Genomic DNA, 25,375 nt, shown 5'->3' on the forward strand with positions numbered 1-25,375 from the left:
AGAAAGACATGAAAGACAATGTCGTATCGAGTTATCCGAAATCCGAGTTTAACTCATTTGTCAACACCATTCCTCCACAACTTTTAAACGTCTCTAATCCAAATGCTCATGTTGAAATCCCTACCTATATAATATTCAGAGAAGATGTCTATCATGAGATCTTATGGTATTAGTGTAATTACCGGTGACATTATACCATAATATGTCATGATAAACACTTTTTCTGAATCTAATGCAGGTAGGGATTCCAACGAGCAATCGGATTAGAATCATTTATAAGTCGTGGAGGAATGGTGTTGACAATCGAGTTAAACTCGAAACTCAGATAACTCGATATGACATTGTCATTCATGTCTTTCCTAGACATATTTCACAAAAAGTGATGCCCAATCGACCAGGGATTGAGTATGGTAAATGAGTAAAAATGAAGATAGAGTGGGAGGGTGACGGAGATAACAGCGGTTAAGGGTGTGCGTCTTTATATAGAGGGGCGGGGATAGCAGGAGATTTATAAAGAACATCATATTATGAGAGAAAGAGGAGAGCTTTTGGCGGAAAATAAGCATCATTTCCTTCATTTGGAAACTGGTAAATCGAGGGGTCGAATCCCAGAAGCATCCGGAAGAAGAAGAAAGAAAGGGACCTGCGTGGACCACTATGAGGAGAACAAGCCTTTTAATGTTCTTGTGAGAACGTCGGAAGTGGCGTGGCGTGTTCAGGTGTCTAGGACAGGGGGAAAGTCAGGTTTTTAAGAGCTGGTATTGACCGGAGGGATCTATTTGGGAAGGGAGGGATCCAAATCCTTAGGGCTACGTGGCAGGACTATGTTGGCAACTGCTTTATTTATTTATTTTTTAATTTTATAAATCACTTGTACGGTTCATTTACTACCCACTAATTTGTGGACAACTCACAGCATTTTTTATTTTTTTTAAGTGGACAACTCACAAATCACACCATTTAATAATCCACCAAACACACCTACTGTGTGCTTTCTTTCATTACTTACCATCAATGCTTTTTTTAATTAAATCACATTTAAGGAATTGTTTTGAATTTTATTTTAAAAAAATTATAATTTTACAATTTTAAATCAAGGATAATATGTGCTTTTTTTAAAAACAAATAATTTTAAAAAATAAATTATAATTTCAAAGATAAAATTACAATTTAAACGAATATTTAACTACATTTTCAAATTATATATTTTAAAATTATTATTTTTATATCGCACTATTTAAAATTATAAGCCGAAAAGTACCCTAAACAATCAATTGATGGAGAATAGCAAGATGTTTTTTAATTGTTTTTGGACGGTGAGAAAGAGAATCTGATCCACGCAAGAATATACCGCGCAGAGAGGTTGCTGTCCTGCTCCCTATGCTACCTGTACATGTATATACCTGTCACAACGCGCGTAAACGAGCGCGTGTACAGTTTCATATTATATGGACTTGTGATCTCCAAAAACTATAAAAGAATTATATATGGGTATAATGGGTAAAAAAAAAAAAAACTGTTTTGTTTTATCCATTCTAGGTTTTTTTTTACCTATTCTACCCCTGGCAGGGAAAAAATTATCCGTCGTGTATAGGGGTAAAACGGGAAAAAAGTTTTTCCTATCATGAAAAAATTGGCTTAATTTTTTAGCCTCCTGCCAAAAATCTGACTTGCCAGTGCGCGCCAGAAAAGGGAGAGGGAGAAGGGGAAGGGGGAAGATAAATATGAGAATGGCATGGCCGTTGATTTAAGATTTGTCTTTTGGAAAACATCCTAACCGTACTTCTGAGGATTCAATTATGATGTAAATCACGTGTCTCGGCAATGGGAAAGTCACCATTTACCGATGCTTTTCTTTAAGAGAGCTCCTCCATTATGATACACGCAAGTATTTTCCATCTCTTTCCTTTCAAAAACATGCCGCGCGGAAAGGTCGCTGTCGACTGTCCTATCCCTATGCTACTTGTATATATACCTGCGAGGCTGCGACAACGCAGAGGTTCGAAATTTACTTTATACGGGGAAGTCATGGATGACCCATCGTAAAAATGACTGTCAGTTACCTAAAAAAAAAAAAAAATGACTGTTAGTTTTGTACAGTGCAATAAATGAAGCCCGCTGTTATCTCTCTCCTGTCAGTTCAGCGGAGTGCAGACATTATTATTTATCACAGATGGGACGTAGCTTAAAGTCTCTTTTTCTTTTTATATTATTAATTGTATCTGTCTCATAAAATTTAATATTTATAAATGAAAAATATTCTAAACACTGAAACTTTCATTAATGCCAACTAATATACGGATGCGATGTAGGCTGAAGTCTCTTTTCCTTTCCCTTAAATATTAATAAATGATTTTTTTTTTTTTATATTAACAAAATAAATACAATTTCAAACAGACGAATACGAAAGCTCTCATAATTTGATTAAATATATGCCAATAGTAATTATTAAATGTATTTGTAATAGGTTTGAATCAAAATATACAAAAATACATGAATTCAAATATTTGTATAAAAATCAGTAAAATAAAATAACTATGTGTCCGTTCTAATTTTGTGAGATACAACATTTTTTAATTGTTAAATTATTAATTAATTGTTAATTTAGTATTTACCTTAACATTTGAAGATAAGTAATGATTTAACATATTAATAAAGCAAATTTTTTGAGTTTAAATCCTTCACTTTTTATTTCATATTTCAGTTAAATCGTGTTGGTCTAAATTATTAAGAGAGAGTCGGTGACTAATGGAGATAAATGACTTACTTATTTTTTTTCATTTTTGGTAAACCAATCATTTTTTATTAACTTGAATTTATAAGATAAATGGAATGATTTAATATGAATGAATAATTTCGTACTCAGCATTTGCCATATGATTTTGGTATATATATATATATATATAAGAAGAGTGTTATTTTTATTTTATTTAATTAAAAGAAATATGACCCATAAACTTCCTTCTATTAGAAGACACAAGGAGTTCAACATTTACGTGAATTACATGTTTTCTCCTCCAATATCCATTATTATATCATTAAAAAAAAAAAATTGAAGCTCGCAAACCCGAATAAAATTTTCATTAAGTTGAGTTAGAAATTTTTTCAAACTTAATTTATTAAATCAACAAGTGTTCGAAATATATATAATTTTTACATGCATTTTTAAAAATGCGTATAAAACTATAAATCGTATGTGAAGACATGTTGGCTCAATAAATAGGTGGGAGAAAATTCTTCAAAATGGGAATCAGGATGCAAACACAAAATTTATTCATTAGTTTGATAGTGGTCATTATAATTGGGAAAAAAAAAAAAAAAAAATCATATTCGGGGCTTAAATTTTTATCTGATTTGGATTTAGTTCTTAAGTTTTCAATTTAAAAAATAAGGTTCTTAGATTTTACCCAAATTTCAAATTAATCCCTCTATTACTTTACCGTCAAAGTGAACGATTTTTCATTTGTCACATTTGTTCATTTAACACTCTAGAGTTCATTTTAACACCCAATACAATGTCATTCAATATCCATGTCAGCGTCAAATTTAACAGTTTTTCATCTAATCTCAAATTTAGAAGATTAAGATGACAAATAATATGATTTTTGTTTCTAGAGTTAGGTCTTCTTTGTTTGGATGACTTGTCGCTTAATGATGTTTTATTGATATTAAGTGTTAATATAGATAATAATGTCTCAATTGAAACACACGTGAAATATGACAAATTATTAATTTAAAAAAAAAAATCAAATGATCTATTTAAAATTAATGTAAAATTTAAGAATCATATTCTTAAAATTAAATACTTAAGCACTAAATTCAAATAAGACAAGAATTTAAGAACTAAATATAATTTTTTTTTCTTATAATTAAGTTAATTAGTTGTCGACGTTTTTGTGAAATATTTATATATTTTATATATTCTTTTTTCTTGGAAACGTTGAACTAGAAAGACTCCAGTCACTCAACAACAAAAGTTCACGTTCATCATGTCAATTTGATAAATATCTCCTTGGCTGATCTACCACCAGCTAGCGCGTGGATTTTACGATGGAACTGATCAATAGTGATTTTAGAAAATAAAAAAAAAAAAAAAAAAAAAAATAGAAGAAAAAATAGATAAAGGCCTTGTTTGAAATCCCCATTCCCCTTCCCTCCCCTTCCCTTCACTTCTCCCAAAAAATATCAATTTCAAAATATTTTTACTTTTTTCACTTTTTATATCACATCAACACTTTTTTTATTACTTTTTAAATAAAAAACTCACTACAATACAAATTTTTTTCACTTTTTCATATAAATTATTTCAACTTTATATCACATCAATCATATTTTTTAATCATTAAAAAAAAATTCCAAAGGAAAGGGAAAGGGAAAGGGGATTTCAAACGGGCCAAAGACTGGAAGTTCATTCTCTGATATTAAAGGTTGAAAAGAGAGATTTGGGTGCACAAAGGCCAAAGCTCCATAAAAAGGATACTGACATTTTCAACGTACAAGAGTCGGTCCCTTTCTCTCTGATATGGTGTTCTTTATCTTCTGAAACAAGAAAGATCCCGGGAGATATCTGCGCTTTAAAGGACAACCTGCGGATCAAGAAGCCCTGGCAGACAGAAAAGATTCCGTCGACCAAGACGATCAATAGACGGAAAAAGACGGAATGCTTGTTATTATCTTTGTGTTTTCTTTTAAAAAAAAAAATGGATATAATTTTTAAAATTTTAATTAATTATTATTTAATTTTAATTCAATAATAATTTTAAGAGTTATATTAATTTTGAGGATAAAAAAAAATATAAATAAAATATGTAGTATTACTAATAAGACGACAAAAAAAAAAAAAAAACTAAAGAGGAACGACTTATTAAATAAAAAAGAAATTAATATTTTTAATTAGTTAAAATAGCAAACGTTGGTAGATATATAGTCTCATACTCTATGTTGCACAATGGCCAATGCCGAGGAACAAAGCCCCTAATGAGCCGGTCCTAAGTTTTGTTGAAATTTCCAACCCTATTTCATTTCATTCAATTGGAGCATTGGTAATTAAGGATGGTGGCCGTAAAAGCAAACCGCCTCAAATAATCAAATTACAGTAGGCAAATTTGGTCTTTCTCATTTACCTACGCAATAGAAGCATAGGGCATCCATGAAAAATAATGCCACCTATTTTTATTGGCATGTAATTAATGTAAGGTAAATAAGATGTATACTTCAGTATTCTTCTTATGCAACCCTCATAAAATATGGTGAAGTAAAAACTGTATTAATTGACGTGCTTTAATTTTTTGGACAAATGAATTACAATGAAATGTCAATTACTTGATCAAAATAAAAAATATAAATATAAATCATTTAAAATACGATTCTTGTTTGCACAAGCAGATGTGGTTATAAAAATTCTTATCCATATATGCAAATGTGAATAACAATTTTAGAATATATGAATGTAGTTAATAATGATATCCACGTACATTATATATTTTATTTAATAAATTCACGAAAGGCATGTAAAGTGACTTTTTATAGATTTGATTGTTTTTGCAAGGGCATTTTAATTGTGAACCATTAAGTTAGCGACAATATATATTCCAGTTAATAAGTACCCAACCCAAAAAATAAAAAAGTTAATAAAATTGGGGGCCAATTTGCAGTCTATTTATTGATACGAGTATGGAAATGAAAATGTTGGTAGTGGATAAATTTTGAAGGGCTCTCGAAGAGATATATATATATATATATATATATATGATTTGGATATGTAAATAAAATGATAAAACGACATTAAAGCCTTTCTTGAATATTAGATTAAATGTTAAGAAAACAAATTAAAAATTGTTCAATATATACTTTTAATTACTAATTATGGATTGTCACCTTAATTTAGTAAATGTTTTAGTAGCGTTGCTTGCTACATGTTTTTGTAGTCGTTTGTCTTCAATCTCTTCTAGGCATGGTGTAAACTGTAAAGGCATAAAAAGATAATTTCATTGATAGGAAAATCTCTTACAATACGTACGGACGTATATCAGATAGAGAAATGCTTGGTTGTACACTCTCATCCCACCCCTATCCCACCCGTGTGTACCTGGACCAATAATGTGAGAGATAGTCAATGATATTTCTTGGGATTGGTTTGTTGACCATCCTCAGCTTGTTGCGGAACAGTTGTTCTCAATGATTTCCTGATACTGGTACTATAAAACGATTTATGATCTATTTATTAAGGCATTCACAGAACTCTTCATTTTAAATTTTCTACTAAAATTTGATACAAAATTCAAAATTCAAAATTCAAAATTCAAAAAAAAAAAAAACTCATTTCATCAAATTCTTTATAATTTTTTTATTTTTTATTTTGGCTCATTTCAGAATTTCACTCTAAATTTAGTTCAAAATTTGCATGAGCTATTCAATATTTTAATCATTTTTTAGAATTTATCTTTCATTTCACTTCACTTTTCATTCATAAGAATTTCAGAAAATTAGTAGTGCCTTGAAAGTTTGGAAAATTATGCAAACAATTTTCAAAACAATTTTATTTTATTTTATTTATTTATTTGTTTTTAATGTGATTTGAAGTTTAGAAGTATTTTTGGGTAGTCCATATATGAAGAAAAAAAAAAAAAAATCTCTAAGTGCCCTGGCCTAACCTAAAGTGTTCAATTATCATCAGTTTTAATTTGTTTTTCCATTTTCTTTCCGAGACATGAGATATCAAATTTTAGATTTGCAACCCACTAGGTTTGAGCTAATATTTGGTACGTTAATAGTGCATCTTAACTCAGAGATTCAAGTTTAAGTGCCCCATTTGATCACTATCTGCCAATTGATGATATATATTACAAAGAAGATCCATACAATATCACCTCTTTTTCTTTTCGACGACCCAAAAAAAAAAAAAAAAAAAAAAAAAAAAAATTAGCACAAAAGAAAATAGGGAGATAACAAAGCGTGGGAGTACAAATTAATTTAAACGTTCCATAAAACAAAAGATAAAAGTCATCTGATGTGCATATTTTAACCCTATCAAATAGAAATTTAAAGGCTAATAATAAGATATTAACAGGACGTAAAAAAAACGACAAACTTAATTATTTTAATGCTTCCCTCACACAAGCATCCATTCCATGCATATATATAATAAATCAAGAATAACAGAAATGCTTTGTCACTTTGTGTTAGTCATACAATATTTATTATATTAATTAGAGGAAAAAAAATGTCACGTGTCACAAATCGGTTTGTAAGAAATTTTCTATAATCCACATATAATAAGAAGATTGTCTAAAATTGTGACACGTGACATTTTTTCCTCCTCCTATGTGTCCGTTGCTCTTAGTGAAACGTTGAAGCTATTAGTGAAATAACCATTTCTACACTTTCTTTTGTATTTAGCATTCCACTTTTAAGGCAATTATTACATGTGAAAACACCAGGCAAGCAACGTGGGTTCGTTCAATTTATCTTTAATTGGGGTAGCTTAATCGATTAAGGATCACACCTTTTGAAGCAAAAGTCATTACACTAATTCGAATCCCCCCTCACACCTCTTGTGTGGACATGTCAAAAAAAAAAAAAAAACTAAATTTTCCAAATATTTGTTAGGTTGGGTGAACAAAATATTTGACTTCCTTGGAGCATAGTCCTCCAAACAAACAGGCGGTATGTTTTACCTAGCAATTTCCAATGCTTTTTTTTTTTCTTGGTAATAGTCGTTTCTAAATATTATTTGAGAATTTTGTTTGACCCGAATACAACGCATGTTTTCACAAATATTTTGAACCATATGTAAAAACTAAAGAAAACATAAATCAATGAATGTCTTTATGCAATTTACTAAAATTCAAGTAGTAAGTGTTTATTTTTTGCTATACTTAGTCTTATTTCAATATTAAGATGATGCATGAAACAATGAATCGCAATTGATATGCAACTCTCATGAACATATAGTGATTTTTGTTTGTGCCAAACGATAGCAAAAATTGTGGTACCCATACATTCATATGTGATGGTTTTTGTTTGCTTTTGTTCACATTGCATTGGATTATGTATCCAACAGGCAATGGTCACAATATAATCCTATCTCCAAAATCTTACGAATTTTATTGAAATAGAAGAAAGTATACAAAAAGACAATTTTTTCTAATGTATTAGTATTTTATCATTTTCGGTTTGTCTTTATTAACTGTGGTTCTATTCCCCTGTTTCTGTTTTTTTGTTCTTATTTTCAGTTCTAATTTATATATCATTTTTAATTTATGTTCTAAAAGTAGTTTCTTTATATATATAAAGATGGTAAAAAAAAAAAAAAAAAAAATCTCTATGTCAAAGGACTTCTTCCTATCCCTATTAATTTATTTGGAATAGGGAAAAGTATATAGAAAAAAATATTTATTTTATATTATATTATTATTTTCCATTTTCCATTTTTTGTTTCTGTTTTTATTTTCTGTGATTTTCTTATTCCTTTCCATTGTTTTTCCTTCTAATTTATATATATATTTTTTGAATGAGTATTCAGTTGAATTTTTTTGCCGGGGCCATGTATTAGCATTTTCTATATATATATATATATATATATATATATATATATATATAATCCAGAGTTGTTTTGTCTTTGTGGGTTTGATTTAGTAAGTAGCATTCATACACTCATTTTCTTGTCTTTGGAAGGATAAGAGTTAATGATATATTTTGTTGTTATTTGTGAGAGAAACATGAGTAATTTTATTAGTACATTAAGTGTCTATTAAGTATTTATAAAAAAATGAAGTGATTTTTAAAATTACTATTAAGTGTATAATTGATTAAATGGTGATTTTAAAAGCCATTTTTTTTTTTTATGAACACTTAATAAATACTTATGCTCCGTTTGTTTTGACGTAAAATAGTTTCCGTCGTAAAATGGTTACAGGGAAATCATTTTTCTGGAAAATATTTTTTGCCGAAAGCATTTTTCGGTGTTTGGCGCGTACAGAAAATCACAAATATTTTTCATTCAATCATATTAATCTATAAAAATTAATTTTTATTCAAAACATATAAATATTAATATAAAATAATATAAAAATCATCGATGACGATATTCGGTCACTGACCGACAAGATTCTGACTATTTTTACTTGATTCCGGCTAATATAGCCAGAATTCGAGATAAAGGCTGGAATCCGGACAGTTTTGTCGGAATCTGGGATAGCTGGATTCCGGCGAAAGTGGCGGGTTCGGGCAGTTTCGCTAGAATCCGGCCGAAAACCGGCCTCTCTGGCCAGATCCAGCCAGATGGCCGGAATCCGGCCGGTTTGGCTAGATCCGGCCAGATTGGTCACCGGAATCTGGCTGACCTGATTCCGGTGAAGGTGGCCGGATTCCGTTGCTAGATTCCGGCGACATTAACCGAATGTTGTCGGATTCCGATACCGGCAATATTTCGATGGTGGTCGGCTGCTTGAACGTGAAGGTCGACTATGCCGTTTAAAATAGATCGACAGCGTCTGGCGTTTTCGGAAAACTATTTATGCTTTTAAAAAGCGTAAATTATTTTTTGAAATTTACTAAGTATTTTTGGTCAAACAAAAATCATTTTCCGGTTGACTATTATTTTCGCCCCTACCAAACACCGAAAAATGCCGAAATCATTTTCCAAAAATCATTTTATGCCGAAACAAACAGAGCATTAATGTACTAATAAAATTATCCGAGAAACATTAAGTTGTACACGTTTTTATTCCTTATGTTTCACCATTCTACGTGGATCTCTCCTAATTTGGGTGGTTAGGAGGGAAGGCTGCCCTATGTTCCGCGGATTTGAGGGTTACCCAATACCCACCTCATACTCTCATAGGCATCTTTTCTTTTTGGATCAGCTCTTAAGAGGGAGGCCCATGAATACTTTTTATTCGTTTTCCTTGTTCAGGGGATTCGACATAAATGTAGACATTCTTCCTTCCTCGTAGGTCGCATGGGAAAAAGGGGATTCTCTACACACTAGAGCCGCATGTAGGTCCAATGGTGAATCTGGGCTTTTATGGGCTTTAATCCTGGGCCGGGAGCACTCGTTGTGGGCCCTGCATTCGGGTACACCATTCTTTGATTCTCGTTCGACCCTCATATCGTCGAAAAGGCTGGGGAACCAACTAAAGAAGCCGAAAAGGATAGCTCTTGATTCTCTCTCTATTGCTCTGTTATTGGAACTCACTTTCCTGCGAAGGACGAAAGTGTATCTTCTCGTTAATGAGCTGATGAACAAACTTTTGGGTTAATTTAGGTGTGTCATTTTTTTATATTATTTTTAAACATAATTTTTTTCATATCGGTTTGAAAGAAATTTTTTTCAATTCATTCTATAAGTGTCTTTTAACACGTGATATATATATATATATATATATATATATATATATATATATATAATTTTTTTCAATTCATTCTATAAGTGTCTTTTAACATGTGAAATATATATATATATTTATATACACACATATATGTTGTTACAGTCTCCGTTTTGGTGATGCGTTTGCTCCTGGTTGGATCCTCCCTCCGGATTCTTCAAGAATTATACAAAATGAGCAAACCTAAGGGACCCTTCCGGGGGTCCCTTCCGATGCCTAAGTTAGCTTCTTGCTTAAAAGAGTCTGTTTCTCTCTCTAAAAAATTCAGTCTCCTTTTACATACCAGCTAAGCCTTCTATTTATAGGCTCTCTGAATTGCCTTGCGTGTGTATGGTCCCATTTCTCTTTGATTTCCAACCACTCATCATAAGGTGAACAGTGACAACAACTAGGCGCGGTGCTCAAGATTGACGCCTAGTCAATCTCCTGACTTGATTTGATAAGGTTCATAAATGCTACAAATTCTAATAAATGTTGAGGATCTTGGTTATACTTGATCTGTATACAATATGAGATCTACTGAGCATTTTCAACCTATACCCAACCCAAGGGTATATCCCGAGCGCGTGTTCTAGGGTTGTACAATCCGAGTGCCCAATCCGGGCTCACCTATCCTAAGGGGTAATTAATTTCCCCAACAATATATATTTTACGTTCTTTAATGGCCATTAACTCTCCTTCTACAAACTTTGGAACCCAAACATATTAAGAACACGTGCCATTTATTGGAGTAGATTGAAAGAAAATTATGTCTACTATTTTAAAATTATGAATACCGAGAAAATTAATGTCTTTCAGTTATTTACTAGAATTTGACATAATTAAGGCTGGTGATTGTGATAGATTATTTATTAGACTCATATGATAAAATAAAAATTAGGCTATCTAACTACTTATTCGGTCATGTGAATCTCATAAAAAAATTCGGACAAATTATTATAGATGATCTTAATCCATTTGAAAAAAGATTACCAATCTCAAGTTGAGCCCAATCAAGAGCTGCCCCGGCAGCTCGGATAGGCTCGGTAACTCCAGGTCGGCTCGAATTCAGACATTTGCCCAGCCCTAGTAGCATACAACGTTGAATAGAAATATTTGGTGGATGTATAAGCCTAAGAGTAGGTGGCCGGGGGGGGGGGGGGGGGGGGGGGGGGGCGTGGTGGGGAATGAAAACAGAAGAACCTCCTTGGCTGCACATCTGAAGCGATTCTTGTCTGCTTGAACCGACTTGAGTTATCCTCTATCCCATCAAATGTGATACCAAAAAACAAAATGGAACAATGTCATTCTTTTTGGGTTGGCAAGCATATCTATAAGGCTTTTATTATATAATATATTAGGCTAAGATGAGAATCCTTTTGCTAAAACAGAAACCCTTGAAAGTTATCCTTTTCATTAAACAAAGTCCAAAAAGAATCAAAATGGCCGGCCAAGATAACTCTCAATTCTTCTTTGATTCCATAAACACAAAGGAGAATTAAAAGAAAGTTATTCCTTTCCTAAATTCTAATCTTCATATAAATTGAAAAATGACCCATTGGTAAGCGACAAGGCAACCCAACAATCAAGCAAGTTGATAAACAATCTATGTCAAAAAACATTCCATTGCACTGACTAATCTGCCCTTCTACCATTCTGAATTACAAGTGCCCTCGGGTAATTAATTTGGATAAATTACTTGAAAGCATTTACTCGAGATTTACCCGTACCTTAGCGGAAGATGATTCAAAAAAAATATTTAATTTCATCTGACGGTGTATATGTTGATTTTCTTCTTTTAGTTTAACCTCCTTTTGACAATCTTTTACTAGTTTAACCATGTGATCCTTTTGACATGTCAGCAGAAGGGTATTTTGGTGACCAACGAATAAATGAGATCAAGAGAGGAATAATTTAGGACACAACATCAGCAAGAAAATAGGTAGCAGATTGGCCGACCAAACTTTGAAAGTTATTGAAACCATCATATCCAGCAGAGGAATCGGGGATATATAAATATATAACCATACTCCCAAACATGAACCTCAAGAAGACATATATAACAACTCTCTCTCTCTCTCTCTCTCTCTGGAGTTGTAATTCTAATCCAAGAAGCCATGGATGTCCCAGAGAAGCTTATGCAGTACAGATATCATTTCACCATAGCTGTCATTATTTCAGTGGTCCTTTCCTTACTGTTGTATGGAGCCCCTCGGCTTGTCACCATCCTGGCCTACTTTTGGCCTCTCTTTGCCTCCACAGCTGTGTTCTTGGTGGCAATAGTAGCCTTTGGCGGCCCTTCTCAGTTGGCAATCGATCGAGCTCACGGTGAAAAAGCAGGCGAAGGGATCCTGGATTATGTTCAAGGCCGACCAGAACATACTGAACAGCCTCAAAAATTGGAGTAAACTTTTAGGAGGTTCAACTATCAAGCTTTGAGAAGTGGGTACAGATCTTAGATTAGTGTCCGTTGATCTGTGACATCATATTCTCTGTAATTATGACTGCATGATAAGAAATTGCAAACTCCCACTTTGTTTGTTCTTTTTCTCATTCTAAATGTGAAAACGACTTGGATGGCAATGGAAAATGTAAACTCTGCAAATAAGGATTGCAAAGACAGTTGGGTTCTCTGTCTATATCTTCCTCTTCCTTTTGTTGTTTCTGACATAGAGACTCATACAGCGTATGATACCAAACATTACAACACATAGCCTGAGATTCACCAAACAAGAAAAATATTATGTGGAATTTTGGGAGGTCCAAAACTAAAAATATAAAATTTTGAAAGTAAAAATTAATTTTAAAGGATCCATTTTATACAGATACCTAAAATTTAGAAGTTTTCAAAATTTTGTGATTTTTTTTTTTTTTTTTTTGAAAAATTGGAGGGGCACGGAACCTTCTATGCCTTGGGCTGGTTCTGTCCCTGTGTGGCACCATTTCATTAACCGGCCCGCCTTCACCATCTGCCCGCTTGCATGGGTTACAGGCAGATACAGTATCCACTATCTGCTCATATATATGCAGGCGGACAACAAATTTTAGGTAGGCGATGACAAATATTATCCACCTCTACTTATATATATATATATATATATATATATATATATTATATTTTAAAACATCGTTTTTTTTTTTTTTTTTTTTTTTTTTTTTTTTTTTTTTTATATATAGGTACGTTAAGAAGAAATTACATTAAACTAGGGCTGAGCAACCCATAACGTTAAGAAAAAAACATTAAAACCTATGAATGAAAGTACGCGGAGGCAATGCTTCCGAAGATGCGGGCCTATTGGACCTTGACACGGATGCCAAGAACCTGGGCCACCATTAAAGGTGGTAAAGGGTGGTTGCAGAATCACAAGGATCCAAACACCACTGGGGTAACCATTACAGAGATTACAGTAGAATATACAACAGAAAATCCTACATAACAAAGAAATACAAAAAACACACCTAAACAAAACTGCCCAGAAATACAAAAAGAAAAAAAACACAACAACACAGCAGCAACCGGTCAGCAGAGGGGCGTGGGCTGGGAGTCCCCTGAGACAGCGCGTGGAGTCCACGCGCCTACACCAGAGGACCTCTCGCCATCGGCTAACACCACGCACGGCGCGAGACCACCAACAGAGGCGGGGGAAGGGGGAAAACCGGTTAAGTCCCTGGCGGCGCGTGCAAATCACGCTCCGGTTCGCGGGAGGCCGGTGGAACCGCTTCTGATGTCGATGGAGTCGGATGGTGGCGGCGAAGCTGATGGAGAGGCGCGTGCCCTGCAAATCATGGTGGAGGATCATAGATCTGGAAACAAAATTTCTAATCCAAGAACCCAACCAAAAGACACAGTGAGCACTATGGATGGAGGAAAAGACCGGTAGATGAGGAGTTGAGGAGCAGAGAAGCAAGAAACATAAGGCAAAAACAAGATCCAGCAAGAGAAAGGCTAGAGCATGTTGATGCAGGATAAAGGCTTCTTCAGAGGAAGAAGCAAGAGCCACAACGGAGGCGGCGGTAGAGGGGGATAAGGGGGAAAAAGGAAGAGGGGAAAAAGTAAAGGGAGAGAAGAGGGAGGGAAGCCCAGAGCTTCCCTCCCATGGCGATGGGATTATTTGGGGGTTCAGGGGAAGGGGAAACAGGAGAGAGAAGAGAGCGTTTTTATTATAAATTTGAGTAGTTATAAACATCGTTGTTTTGTCTAGTTAAAGAATACTTTCTCTTTCTTCCTCATTTTCGAAAAACAACCTTCCTCCTCTCTCCACAGCTCCCAGCCTCCCCTCTGGACCCCTTTGGCCTTCATCGTTGCCTCTCTCCATGACATAAAGCGGATGTTAGTGGCGGTTAGTAAAAAAAAGGCCCACCCATGGGTGGTTATGGGCGGACGATTACTCAAATCCCTTCCCTTCCGCTGATCGAGGGCGGATGCGTAGGTAGAAAACCACAGTTCTCCACCCGTATAGGGCAGTGTACAGACCTAACTTTTACCGGATTGGTTGAGTGATTTTGGTGGGTTCCTTGTTTTGAGAAGAAAATAAGAGTTGAATTTTGGGAGTAGTGATGGTAGGAATTTGTTGATGTCAATCATTGATTCCTTTATGAATGGTGATATCATCAACCTTGTCAAAGGAAACTACACTTGCCAAAGATCCTCTCTCACCTTTTCTGCTCTTAGCTTTCCCAATTCCATTTCGAGCCTCTCAAACACTGTCATTCGAAGCTGCATATCAATGTTATTGGTCGAGTATTTCAAGATGACTCGAGTCCAAGGATTGCTGTAAGTATTTCAGATGGCTTAAGTTCCTGTCATACGGCATATTTTTTAAATAGAGCTTGCATTTCCTTATTTTGCTTCCTTATCTCTTGATTCTCCTGCCCTTGAAGGTCCCTTTTTCTCTAACAATGAGCCTTGGATGAAAGCATGGAAGTGCTTCTCCCATCAAAATAAGACACCAAAAGAAAATATCTCAACACATTTTATAAGTTATTATAGAAATTAGAAAACGGCATAGTTATGAACTTTCAAAGATCATGTTTGTCAGATCTGAGCTCAGGATGATTGAGATAGCATAAGATCAGATTTAGTCAAAGTTCCAGATTGATCAGCATCAAGTCTCTTGAATGTTTCCATCACAACTGAAACATCCTCGCTGCTAATCTTCCCCATTTCCTTAAGCTTGTATATAACAAACTCTGCAGCACTGACAAAGGAAACCAACAAGACACATAAGAGTTATGCCAAAACTGCGGAAATGACTGAAAACACCAATTATAAGACATAGCTGATTTACAAACGAGGTTTGATGGCATAAGAATTACGGTAGTAGTTGTTAAATCATCAGTTATTTCAAAAGTTTAACATAGTATTATAGTGAAGGTTTTGAGTTCGAACATTATTTTCGTTATTCAACTCCCATTTGAATTTAATATTCTATGTGTAAGACTTCAATTTATAAAGAAAAATTTAGTAAGATGGAGTTTTAGAATATTAATTAAATGATTAAATCAATTATTTTTTATCGGCTTAAACTTTTAGGATAAGAAACAATTTAAGAGTGACTATGCGTAAGTATGTGCGGTGAAAGAATGAGCCTACCAGTTAATTTATCTTCATTTAGGTTTGATGCAGTCAACATTATGCAAATTACTCTTACCTAACAACTTTATCACGATCAAGATCTGCTGCCTCAAGATCCGAGAATGTCAATTCTCGTGAAAGAACCCAATTCACCATTGATATTTGCCTTCTTTCAGTGTATAGTTCAGCAAGGTAGAGAAAGAACTGTGCCAAGCAAATGGTACTGCCCAGCATCCAGAAAATAGCAAAAATTCGACCTCCTGCAGTTGAGAAGCTCTGGTCCCCATAGCCCAGAGTGGTGATGGTTGAACAAACACAATAGAATGCGTCCATAAAGTTCAATTCTTCAACTAAAAACAAGAAGACAGTTCCTACAACAATAAGCACCAGAAGAAGAACTCCCACCATAATAAATTTGTATTTAACTTTGTGGGTTTCGACCTCCTTAAGAATCTCATTTGGACTGACTTTTCCACTCATGGAAATGGCTCTGACTACAAGGATTTCCTGCTTTTCTACCATGTAATCCGCTGCCTGACTGAGAATTAGCCCCACAAGAGCCATGCCTGTGAAGACATAAATGCATGCAAGTAGTTTTGCCAGTTTGCTATCTGGGACAAGGTCCCCATATCCTACAGTGGTCATTGTAACAACACAGAAGTAAATGGCATCAAGAATCCCATTTGTTTTTTGACCCTTGATCTGATTTCTGATGAGGAAGAAACAAAGGGTGCCCCCACCTAGGTAGGCAGCCAACAAAAAGACCACATGCTTGATGCTAAATTGCTGTTTCACAGATATAGGTTCGTGAGGTAAAGGAGATTCCACTCCATTTTGTCTTCTTCTCTGGAGGGCATTCTTTTCATTGAGATGAGAACGAGCTTTCGTATCTGGAAGCAATGATTCTTTAGCATCATCAGAGACAGAGGCCATCATAAAATTAAACTGAGGTTCATCTGATTCAGGGAAAACCTGCAGAATTCAAATTATGAGAGGAGCTTAATTAATTTAGCCCTGAGGAAAATTGTAAAGCTAAACATAAATGGTTAATCATTACTTGAAGAAAATGAAACGAATTAAAATATCAAGCCATTTAAGATGACATTGTGCTTTTGCCAATTCGTTATCAGCAGTTTGACAATTTTAATTTTCATGAACCAAAAAAAGAAACGCAAGAAATGTCAAAAGAAAAAATAAAAAAAATGAATGTGAAATTCATATGCATTTTCTTCCTGATCCCATATTAAAGAAGATGGATCAATCTAAAATCAAATATTTAAAAGAAAATATAAAGAAAGCAGAGAAAGTGATGTTTATGGGAGATAGAAAGTAGAAACAAAACCTATACTTTATTGAAGACGAAAAAAAAAAAAATCTGTCTTAGCTTACCTGAGAAAGCTGGTTTTTCGCAAATCAATTATGAGTTAGAAAGTGATGCTTGAACTTTTGCATGTCTTGCAGCGATCCAGAATGATTGGAGTCCCGAAAGAGGTGTCGTGTTCAAGGAACAGAGCGATAGTTTCAAAGTGATCCAAAGGAACCAAGATTCACTCTGCTGCTTCCAACTGGCCAGTTTCTCACCGCTTAAGAACCAAGCAGGTACCTTTGCCAGTTTGGCCTCTCTTACGTATTAAGACCCACATGGCCACATGCCCAACATCATGAACAGAAACTAGAAACTACCTTCAAATATCAAATGCATGCCCCAAAAGTCAACAACGTAATTTAAGATCTTTATAGTGCAACCAACCCCCGCCCCTTATTGGAACTACGGAGCTAATCTTAAAGATTGTTGGAAGTTTCTACCAATTATACTAATAAACTTGATAGAAGAAGGTTCTCTGAATTCTAATGAATTGACTATATTACGATCAAAACAATCAATTTTACCCGCCCAAAATACCATTGGAAATATACTTACTTCACACCATGATTGTTTGGATATAGATTCGCGGCAATTCGATGACCAAAATTGTAACATGCTCGACTCTCTAATAAAAGATTCGGATAAGTACTCTAACCGTTCGAGACATGGTGTTCTTATAAATAAAAATATATGGTTGGTGTCATTTTCTTGTACATATCTTTTACACATTTTTTATACAAGATGAACAAGAGAGATATAAAAAATATAATACCAAACATTCTAAATAAATTCTATGGAGAGTGGAGACCCTCTCTTAATTTGCCGAATTGAAGGGGATCCCGGTCTTCATTGAATCATTGTCTTGGCTGATGACCAAGTGAACCACCCAGGCCGAAATCTAGTCCCAGAGGCCCAAATCAGCCAGCCATATGGGTGCTCCGAACCCAGCCCAATTGCGGCCTGAATGATTGGTTTCTTCTCTTAGAAGCCCGAGAAAAAGGCCAGCTATACCCCGTACCCACTACCCACTGAGTCGGACTTTATTTTGTGGGATTTTCCATAATAGAGGGAAAGCCGAGATCAGTCGCCTTAGGGAAGAAGAAGAACAAGGGTTTAAGCATTTCCCTCTCCCACTCCCTCTCCCACTGGTAGGTGATATTTCATCACGTAATAAGTTCTCTTAGACCAACTTCAAGCCTAAATTACTGTGTTTTTCACATATATTTTCTTTGTCCATCTGCTCTGTATTTTTTCAAACACCTTGCATCTTTAAACCCGTTAATTCTCATAATTTGTAGGTAAAAAAATCTTGGCATTACTGGGTTTTAGTGTTTAGCTCATTGCATATATCTTATGATCTTATCCTAACAAGAAAATCCCATTTTTGTTCATCTTTTAATTTTTCTGTTTGCTAACTTTATTGTTGAATTTGTACTGCCAGCTAGTTTTTGGGGCTTTGGGTAAATTTGACTGAGCTGTATATATTCAATCCTAGTGTAAATAATGACATCGGTACCGTCGAAAAACATATGGATACGACGGCAGCAATGCCCATGTGGGGATTGGAAGTGTTATGTTGCAGATGAGGGTGATGCTGAAGAAACATCCCTTGCATCTCAATTGGTGAAGAATGATACGGTGCCATTAGAAGCAATGGTTGCTCCTTATGTTGGAATGGTGTTTAAGAGTGATGATGATGCCTTTGAGTATTATGGCAATTTTGCTAGAAAGAATGGGTTTTCGATTAGGAAAGAGCGGTCAAGACTAAGCCCGCAACTGGGTATTTATAAACGCGACTTTGTTTGTTATCGTTCCGGGTTTGCGCCTGCAAAGAAAAAGCCTACTGGGGAACACCATAGGGATAGGAAATCTGTGAGGTGTGGATGTGATGCAAAAATGTATTTGTCAAAGGAGATTGTTGAAGGGGTTTCTCAGTGGTTTGTTGTGCAGTTCAGTAATGTTCATAACCATGAACTTTTGGAAGATGACCAAGTCCGCCTCCTTCCCGCATATCGTAAAATTCAAGAAGCAGATCAGGAGCGCATACTGTTACTTTCTAAAGCCGGGTTTCCCATTCATCGCATAGTAAAGGTGCTGGAGTTGGAAAAGGGGATTCAAGGAGGGCAATTGCCATTTTTGGAGAGAGATGTTAGAAATTTTGTTCAAAACCGTAAGAAGGTTGTTCAAGAAAACGATGCTTTGCTCACTGAAAAAAGAGAGACTGATACAATGGAACTGCTAGAGGCTTGCAAGGCCACAAAAGAGACTGATGAAGACTTTGTTTATGATTTTACTGTGGATGAGAATGATAAGGTTGAAAATATTGCTTGGTCATATGGTGACTCAGTTAATGCATACACCATGTTTGGCGATGTAGTTTATTTTGACACTACTTATCGATCAATCACATATGGAATGCTTTTTGGAGCATGGCTTGGCATTGACAACCATGGTAGAACCATTTTCTATGGTTGTGTCCTGTTGCAGGATGAAACACTCCGTTCCTTCTCATGGGCTTTACAGGTTTACTGCTAATATCTTTTGTATTCGTTTTAGTTATGTTTTCATTTATCTTCCCTTTCAACAATTTGTTTTTCCTCCTTGGATACAGGCTTTTCTCCGTTTCATGAGAGGAAGATGTCCACAAACAATTCTAACTGATCTTGACCCTGGGCTTAGGGATGCTATAAGAAGCGAGTTACCAGGCACTAAACATGTCACTTCTTTTTGGAATATTCTTTGCAAACTACCAAGTTGGTTCTCTCTTCCACTTGGATCTCGCTATGCAGAATTTAAATCCGAGTTTGATGCGTTATATCGTGTGGATAGTGTGGAAGAATTTGAACTTAGATGGAATCAAATGGTTCCAATGTTTGGACTTGGTTCTGACAAACACATTGCTTTACTCTTTTCTTTACGGGCATCATGGGCACTATCCTATATGAGAGGTTACTTTCTTGCCCAAATGGCGTCTCAGGCATATTCAAAGTCTGTAGATGCATTCTTGAAAGGTGTTTTTAGTGCACAAACATGTTTACGTAGTTTTTTTGAGCAGGTCGGTTGTCTAACGGTTTCTTATCTGTTCTCCTTGCTATGATATATGCTGTTATGCTCTGTAGTCCTTGTTCTGATATTGCTTCTTTCACTTGGAACTCTTTCAGGTTGGTATTGCTGCCAATTTTCAAAATCATGCACGTCTAGAGATGCAGTATATGCATATTAAAACATGCATACCCATTGAAGAGCATGCACGAAGCATTCTTACACCTTTTGCCTTTAATGCTTTACAAAATGAATTGGTGCTGGCCATGCAGTATGCAACATCTGAAATGGCTAATGGATCATATATTGTACGCCACTTCAAGAAGATGGATGGAGAATGTCATGTCATATGGATGCCTGAAGACGAACAGGTCCATTGTTCCTGTAAGGAATTTGAATCTTCAGGAATTTTGTGCAGACATGCTCTTAGGGTACTTATAATAAAAAACTACTTTCAGCTTCCTGACAAATATTTTCTAAGTAGATGGCGACGAGAAAGCTCTCCAGTTATTTATGAAGATAACGGTACTCAAAATGGTGAGGATGAATGGTTTCGAGAATATCAATGCCTTTCTGAAACTCTATTCACAGAATCATCCATTACAAAGGAGCGTTCTGATTATGTCCGTAGCGAACTGACCAAAGAACTCACAAGGCTCCTTAGTGAGGTCAGAAATCTACCAGAGACTGATGTTGTTGCTATGGATTTGACACTGTCACCAACTTGCTGATTTAAAGTGGTGGGTTCCATGTATTCCAGCAAATGCAACCACTAGGCACTTCATCTAATGGAAAGAACAAACAGGTGAAAGAAAGTACAGAGTGAAAGTTGAAGAAGGGTGAAAAAAGGGACTGATAATGCATTCTCATTGACCACTTTCAATCAGAAGAGGTAATATTCCGGGAAGGGTTAACTAGAAGTGTAAATTAGAATACTGATCGTTGTTCAATTGCCAACAGTCATAAGGGCTTCCTGTATGAATAACTAGGCTGAAAAGAAAGTAGATGAGGTCAAATAGATATACCTAAGATGGTGTACATTGTAAACTGGCAAAATTCTCTTCGAGTAATGAAGCAAAGCATAGTTTTCCTCTTATGCTGCTCTTACCTTTTCTCTCCTTAACTTTGAACATGTGTTTTTCAATTAGTGCTTGCTTGATTTAATAAGGTATGAGAATGATTCTTCTTTAATACTGCATCCATTCTTTCTTTTGCTTTTATCAGTTATAATTGACATAGGGTACGTCTAGATGCTGGATTTTGAGTAGGTTTCACCATCACAGCCAATTTGTTTGTCAAAAGGGATAAACTGATGAATGTGATAATGTTGCAAGATAGAATCCTTGTGCTCTCCCTGGAGAGATTCTGAGTGTTGTACACCTTTAGTTTTTATGAGTTTACGATGAACAATTGGAAGATTTAGGTGCTGCAGTTAGTTAATTTAAGTACCTATTTATGAGGTATGTGGCGTTTTATATTTGGATAGTTTATACCCATTCCAATGATATGCGGTAAAAAATTTTTATTGAGTAATGTTACACTCCCATTCACACACTTCTTGATGCGGTTTTTAAAATCAACATTGAATCAAAATTCAATAGTAATCCATCTCAAATCTAATGGTGATTTTAAAAGCCACGTTAAGGAGTGAGAGTGTGAGATTAAGAGTATGTAGCATTACTTCTTTTTATATATATTTTTTCCTTGACTCATATATTGCCATCCAATGCTTTGTATTGATACTAGAAAGAGAAATGCTAGGCTTATCAAAAAAAAAAAAAAACTCTTAGAAAGTACTGATGTGGCACAACATGATTGAATTTCTCAAAATTTGGATTCATCTCCTTCTCAATCATGTTGTACCACATCACTTTGTAAGAGACTTTTTTTTTTTTTTTTTTTTTTTTTTTGTAAAATATTTTGTAAGCCTAGCATTCCTCATCTAGAAAATTATTTAAACATCTATATTAGATTTCATATATATAACTCTTTGTACTATTATTACTAGCTGCTTCTCAACGTTTTTGCTGTTGTTTCTGTTTAAACTAGTGATGTCATTAGCTATTTATATTGATTGTGATGTTTAAACCTATTTGTGATGCACCATGTTTTGAATGAATGTGAAAGCCCGTTGATCAAAATTCTTGCACATAAAAATTTACCTTAAAATATATAATTGTATATAGCCCGCTGAGTCCTTGCGAATTAGCTCCATGACTAAAATTACCAAAATCACTGACAATGCAAAGTAGAAACTCTCTCATTTACTCGTTTCTAACTTGAAGTTTAAATTATTAATGAGAATATCATGCAGTCTCAATGGACACCTTTAAAAATATGATGGACTCAACTCCAAATTTACATAAAAGAATAACATGAAGGGTTTTATTGCAATGGGGCTTTAAGCACCCCTGATATTGCCAACAATTAGTAAGTTTTAAAGTAACTAAGGCCTCTTGTTTTCTTTTACACACAAGTCCTTTTTGCTTACTTGATTTTTTTTTTTAATTGACTAATTATAGAGTTAACTTGTGCTCTTGTATAATTTGCTATGGCTATGTAAACTTCAAGATGCAGGACACCCAGTTACAAAATAGTTATGGTCCATCCTGTATGAATGGAGTTGTAGTCCTTTGTCTGAGGATACTGTGAGTGAAGTTCCTAATCTGCTGAACATTCAGAGCAGTGTTACATAGTCTTCTGTAGCCAAAGTCATGCTTGAAAGTATCAAAAAGAGTGATTGGTTTGTGGATTCATGTGGAAAATTTATAATCCAGACATAACCTCTACAAATGGTTCGAATTATAAAGTTTCTGGGGACTGGCTTATGTGTTGTTTCATGAGCAGCTGGACTGGGCAGTATATTTCCTTGATTGAACCCAGCAGAGCTTCAAGAAGGAATTGACATATGCGTTACTGAGGTCCCATTATTTTTTTCTTGTTGACATGCTTCCTTTACTGATACTTCTGCAGCTTTACCTTCAACTATTCTTCATGCTTTTCCTTTTTAATTAATTTTCTGCTGTATCAGTTTAATAAGGATTTGTATCTACAACACTCAAACTGATAGGGAAAATTTGTGTACAAGATATACTATGAAGTGATCAATGCCATGGTTGTGATCCAATTGCTCCAATATGTAGTTTTCACCTGACCTGGGATGGTTTCTAAGGCTCCACTTGATTCAAATGAATTCAGGTTCAATTATCTGGACCCACATTGACATGTCTTACTGATCTTCATACTATTAGAGCCCCCAATTTCTTTCATAAGAATGCAATTTTTCGTTCTCTTAGAATCATTTTTGAACTGTACCATACTAGAAATATTGACAATTATTTGGCACTTACACTCTTGTCCTTATTTGCAGGCAGATAAATCTGGTTTTTCCTTCTCATCAATATATGGGCCCTTCTAGATCTTTCTTCCCCATGCTTGATTTGCAGTTGCAGGTAAAATTTGACACGATTCATTCAATTTAAAGCATAACTCCAAAGAGGGTACCTTTTGGGAGATAACCTGTCCATGATATTTTTGTGAAAATATTACTAATAAAACAATGAAAACGATTGAATATCAGTGTAAGAACCCCATTGAATGGTCGGTTTTGTACATGACAGATAGGACAAATATCATCTTGTCATCTTCAAATACTGATGTTCCTATGAGGTTGATGTAATGGTGTCAATGGTCATGTAACCTTTTAATAATGTCGTTTATATGTTATGGTAGTCACAGAATGACAAGTTGCTTCAACCCCCTTTGAACTTGTAGTTAAACGTACAATCAGTAAAACTTGCTTTTATATACCGCAAAGCAGCAGCATTATCTTAACATTTCCTCTAATTACTAACAATTGTGTACCTTTTTTCTCTCTTCTATATGTTGTTGAAATTATTTGACTAATTTATTCTATTCTTCGCACTAAACAACTTGTCCAAATCTTCTACGTAGCCTTATACTTTTCTAGTATTTTCCACAAAACTCGGGCAGCAAGTCCATCAAAATAGACGCGTGGGGTTCACAAGAAGGAGGCTGGACTTGGATATCCTCCTCTTCAAACTATAACTTGCCTCTGTTTCACCATATGGTCTAAAACTCTTCTTGAAGTAATGCTGTCCATGTGCTGTTTTATCTAATTAATTAATTCGATAACCACAATTATCAGCACCTTTTACGAGTGTGAATTTTCATGAAATTAGACTTAAATTGCAGCTTTGCCTAACTAGTTGAAGTAAGAGCATTCTCCTCATTAGACTAGTAAAAATAGGCAAAAAAGTAGCTTCAATTCGATAACCACAGTGCTTAGAGCACTATTGTAATTCAACGATGCCTAAAAATGACTAGTATGTTCTTTGAGCTCGTGAGAAACACATCGAATTATTAAAAAACGATGTGTTTCTCGCATCCTAATTAAAAAAATGTATTTTTCACAAACGGATTTATAGATTCAGTTTGGAGGAAATTTATATCCTTAAACTGAAAAAAAAAAAAAAAAAAAAAAATCGATTCTCTTTCCTCTTGGAAATAGTAAAAGTGAACAAAAAAATTGAGTAGCTAAAAAAAAAAGGAGGTAATTCTTCGGTTAAAATTTAGCTAAAATTTACTGAGTGAAATGCTCTAAAGGAACAAGAAGAAAGGAGCAAAGTTCTACATGCATATAGGGATGTAATTGAGCCGAGCTAAGTCGAGTTTGAAGATTTCAAGACTGGCTCATTTATGAGTCGAGCCTAAATAGTCGAGCTTGAATTCGAGCCGAGCTATAAATTGCATGTTCAAGCTCGGTTCGTTTAAAACTCGGGCGAGCTTGAGCTCAAACTCGAATTCGTTGAAAATGACATTCGAGCCGAGCCGGGTTACTGGACAAGCTCGGCTTAATTAGAACTCGATGTAGACTATTAAATTTTTCAATGAGTAATCAAAGCAGAATTCAAGCCCAAGTTTATGAACAACCTCTATGCATTTATTAATAACAAAAATATATAATATGTAACTATATAAGGCATATTATAAAATATAGTACAT

General features: G+C 34.8%; 3 protein-coding genes across 5 annotated transcripts; 1 reads left to right on the forward strand and 2 right to left on the reverse strand.

Annotated features, from left to right (window-relative positions):
* Positions 1 to 13,560: 13,560 nt before the first annotated feature.
* On the reverse strand, positions 13,561 to 14,569 carry LOC133869429 (uncharacterized). The gene is made up of 2 exons (XM_062306420.1): positions 14,243 to 14,569; positions 13,561 to 14,143 (listed from the first exon to the last, which is right to left on the reverse strand). Exons 1-2 carry the CDS (start codon positions 14,552 to 14,554, stop codon positions 13,571 to 13,573), a joined length of 885 nt encoding a protein of 294 aa, XP_062162404.1. The 5' UTR covers positions 14,555 to 14,569; the 3' UTR covers positions 13,561 to 13,570.
* A 749-nt stretch (positions 14,570 to 15,318) lies between these two features.
* Positions 15,319 to 17,711, reverse strand: LOC133869427 (two-pore potassium channel 1-like). The gene is made up of 3 exons (XM_062306419.1): positions 17,332 to 17,711; positions 16,019 to 16,914; positions 15,319 to 15,565 (listed from the first exon to the last, which is right to left on the reverse strand). Exons 2-3 carry the CDS (start codon positions 16,876 to 16,878, stop codon positions 15,415 to 15,417), a joined length of 1,011 nt encoding a protein of 336 aa, XP_062162403.1. The 5' UTR covers positions 16,879 to 16,914; positions 17,332 to 17,711; the 3' UTR covers positions 15,319 to 15,414.
* A 615-nt stretch (positions 17,712 to 18,326) lies between these two features.
* Positions 18,327 to 21,446, forward strand: LOC133869834 (putative protein FAR1-RELATED SEQUENCE 10). Of its 3 annotated transcripts, XM_062306920.1 has the most exons (6): positions 18,327 to 18,456; positions 18,750 to 19,831; positions 19,920 to 20,363; positions 20,470 to 20,734; positions 20,835 to 21,018; positions 21,111 to 21,446. In XM_062306920.1, exons 2-5 carry the CDS (start codon positions 18,812 to 18,814, stop codon positions 20,987 to 20,989), a joined length of 1,884 nt encoding a protein of 627 aa, XP_062162904.1. In that variant the 5' UTR covers positions 18,327 to 18,456; positions 18,750 to 18,811; the 3' UTR covers positions 20,990 to 21,018; positions 21,111 to 21,446. The 3 variants fall into 3 exon arrangements, with proteins under 3 accessions (XP_062162904.1, XP_062162902.1, XP_062162903.1); XM_062306918.1 differs by having other exon boundaries at positions 20,470 to 21,018; XM_062306919.1 differs by having other exon boundaries at positions 20,835 to 21,446.
* Positions 21,447 to 25,375: the final 3,929 nt, after the last annotated feature.

The sequence above is a fragment of the Alnus glutinosa genome, chromosome 5 (assembly GCF_958979055.1).
Source record: "Alnus glutinosa chromosome 5, dhAlnGlut1.1, whole genome shotgun sequence".
Taxonomy (NCBI): Eukaryota; Viridiplantae; Streptophyta; class Magnoliopsida; order Fagales; family Betulaceae; genus Alnus; species Alnus glutinosa.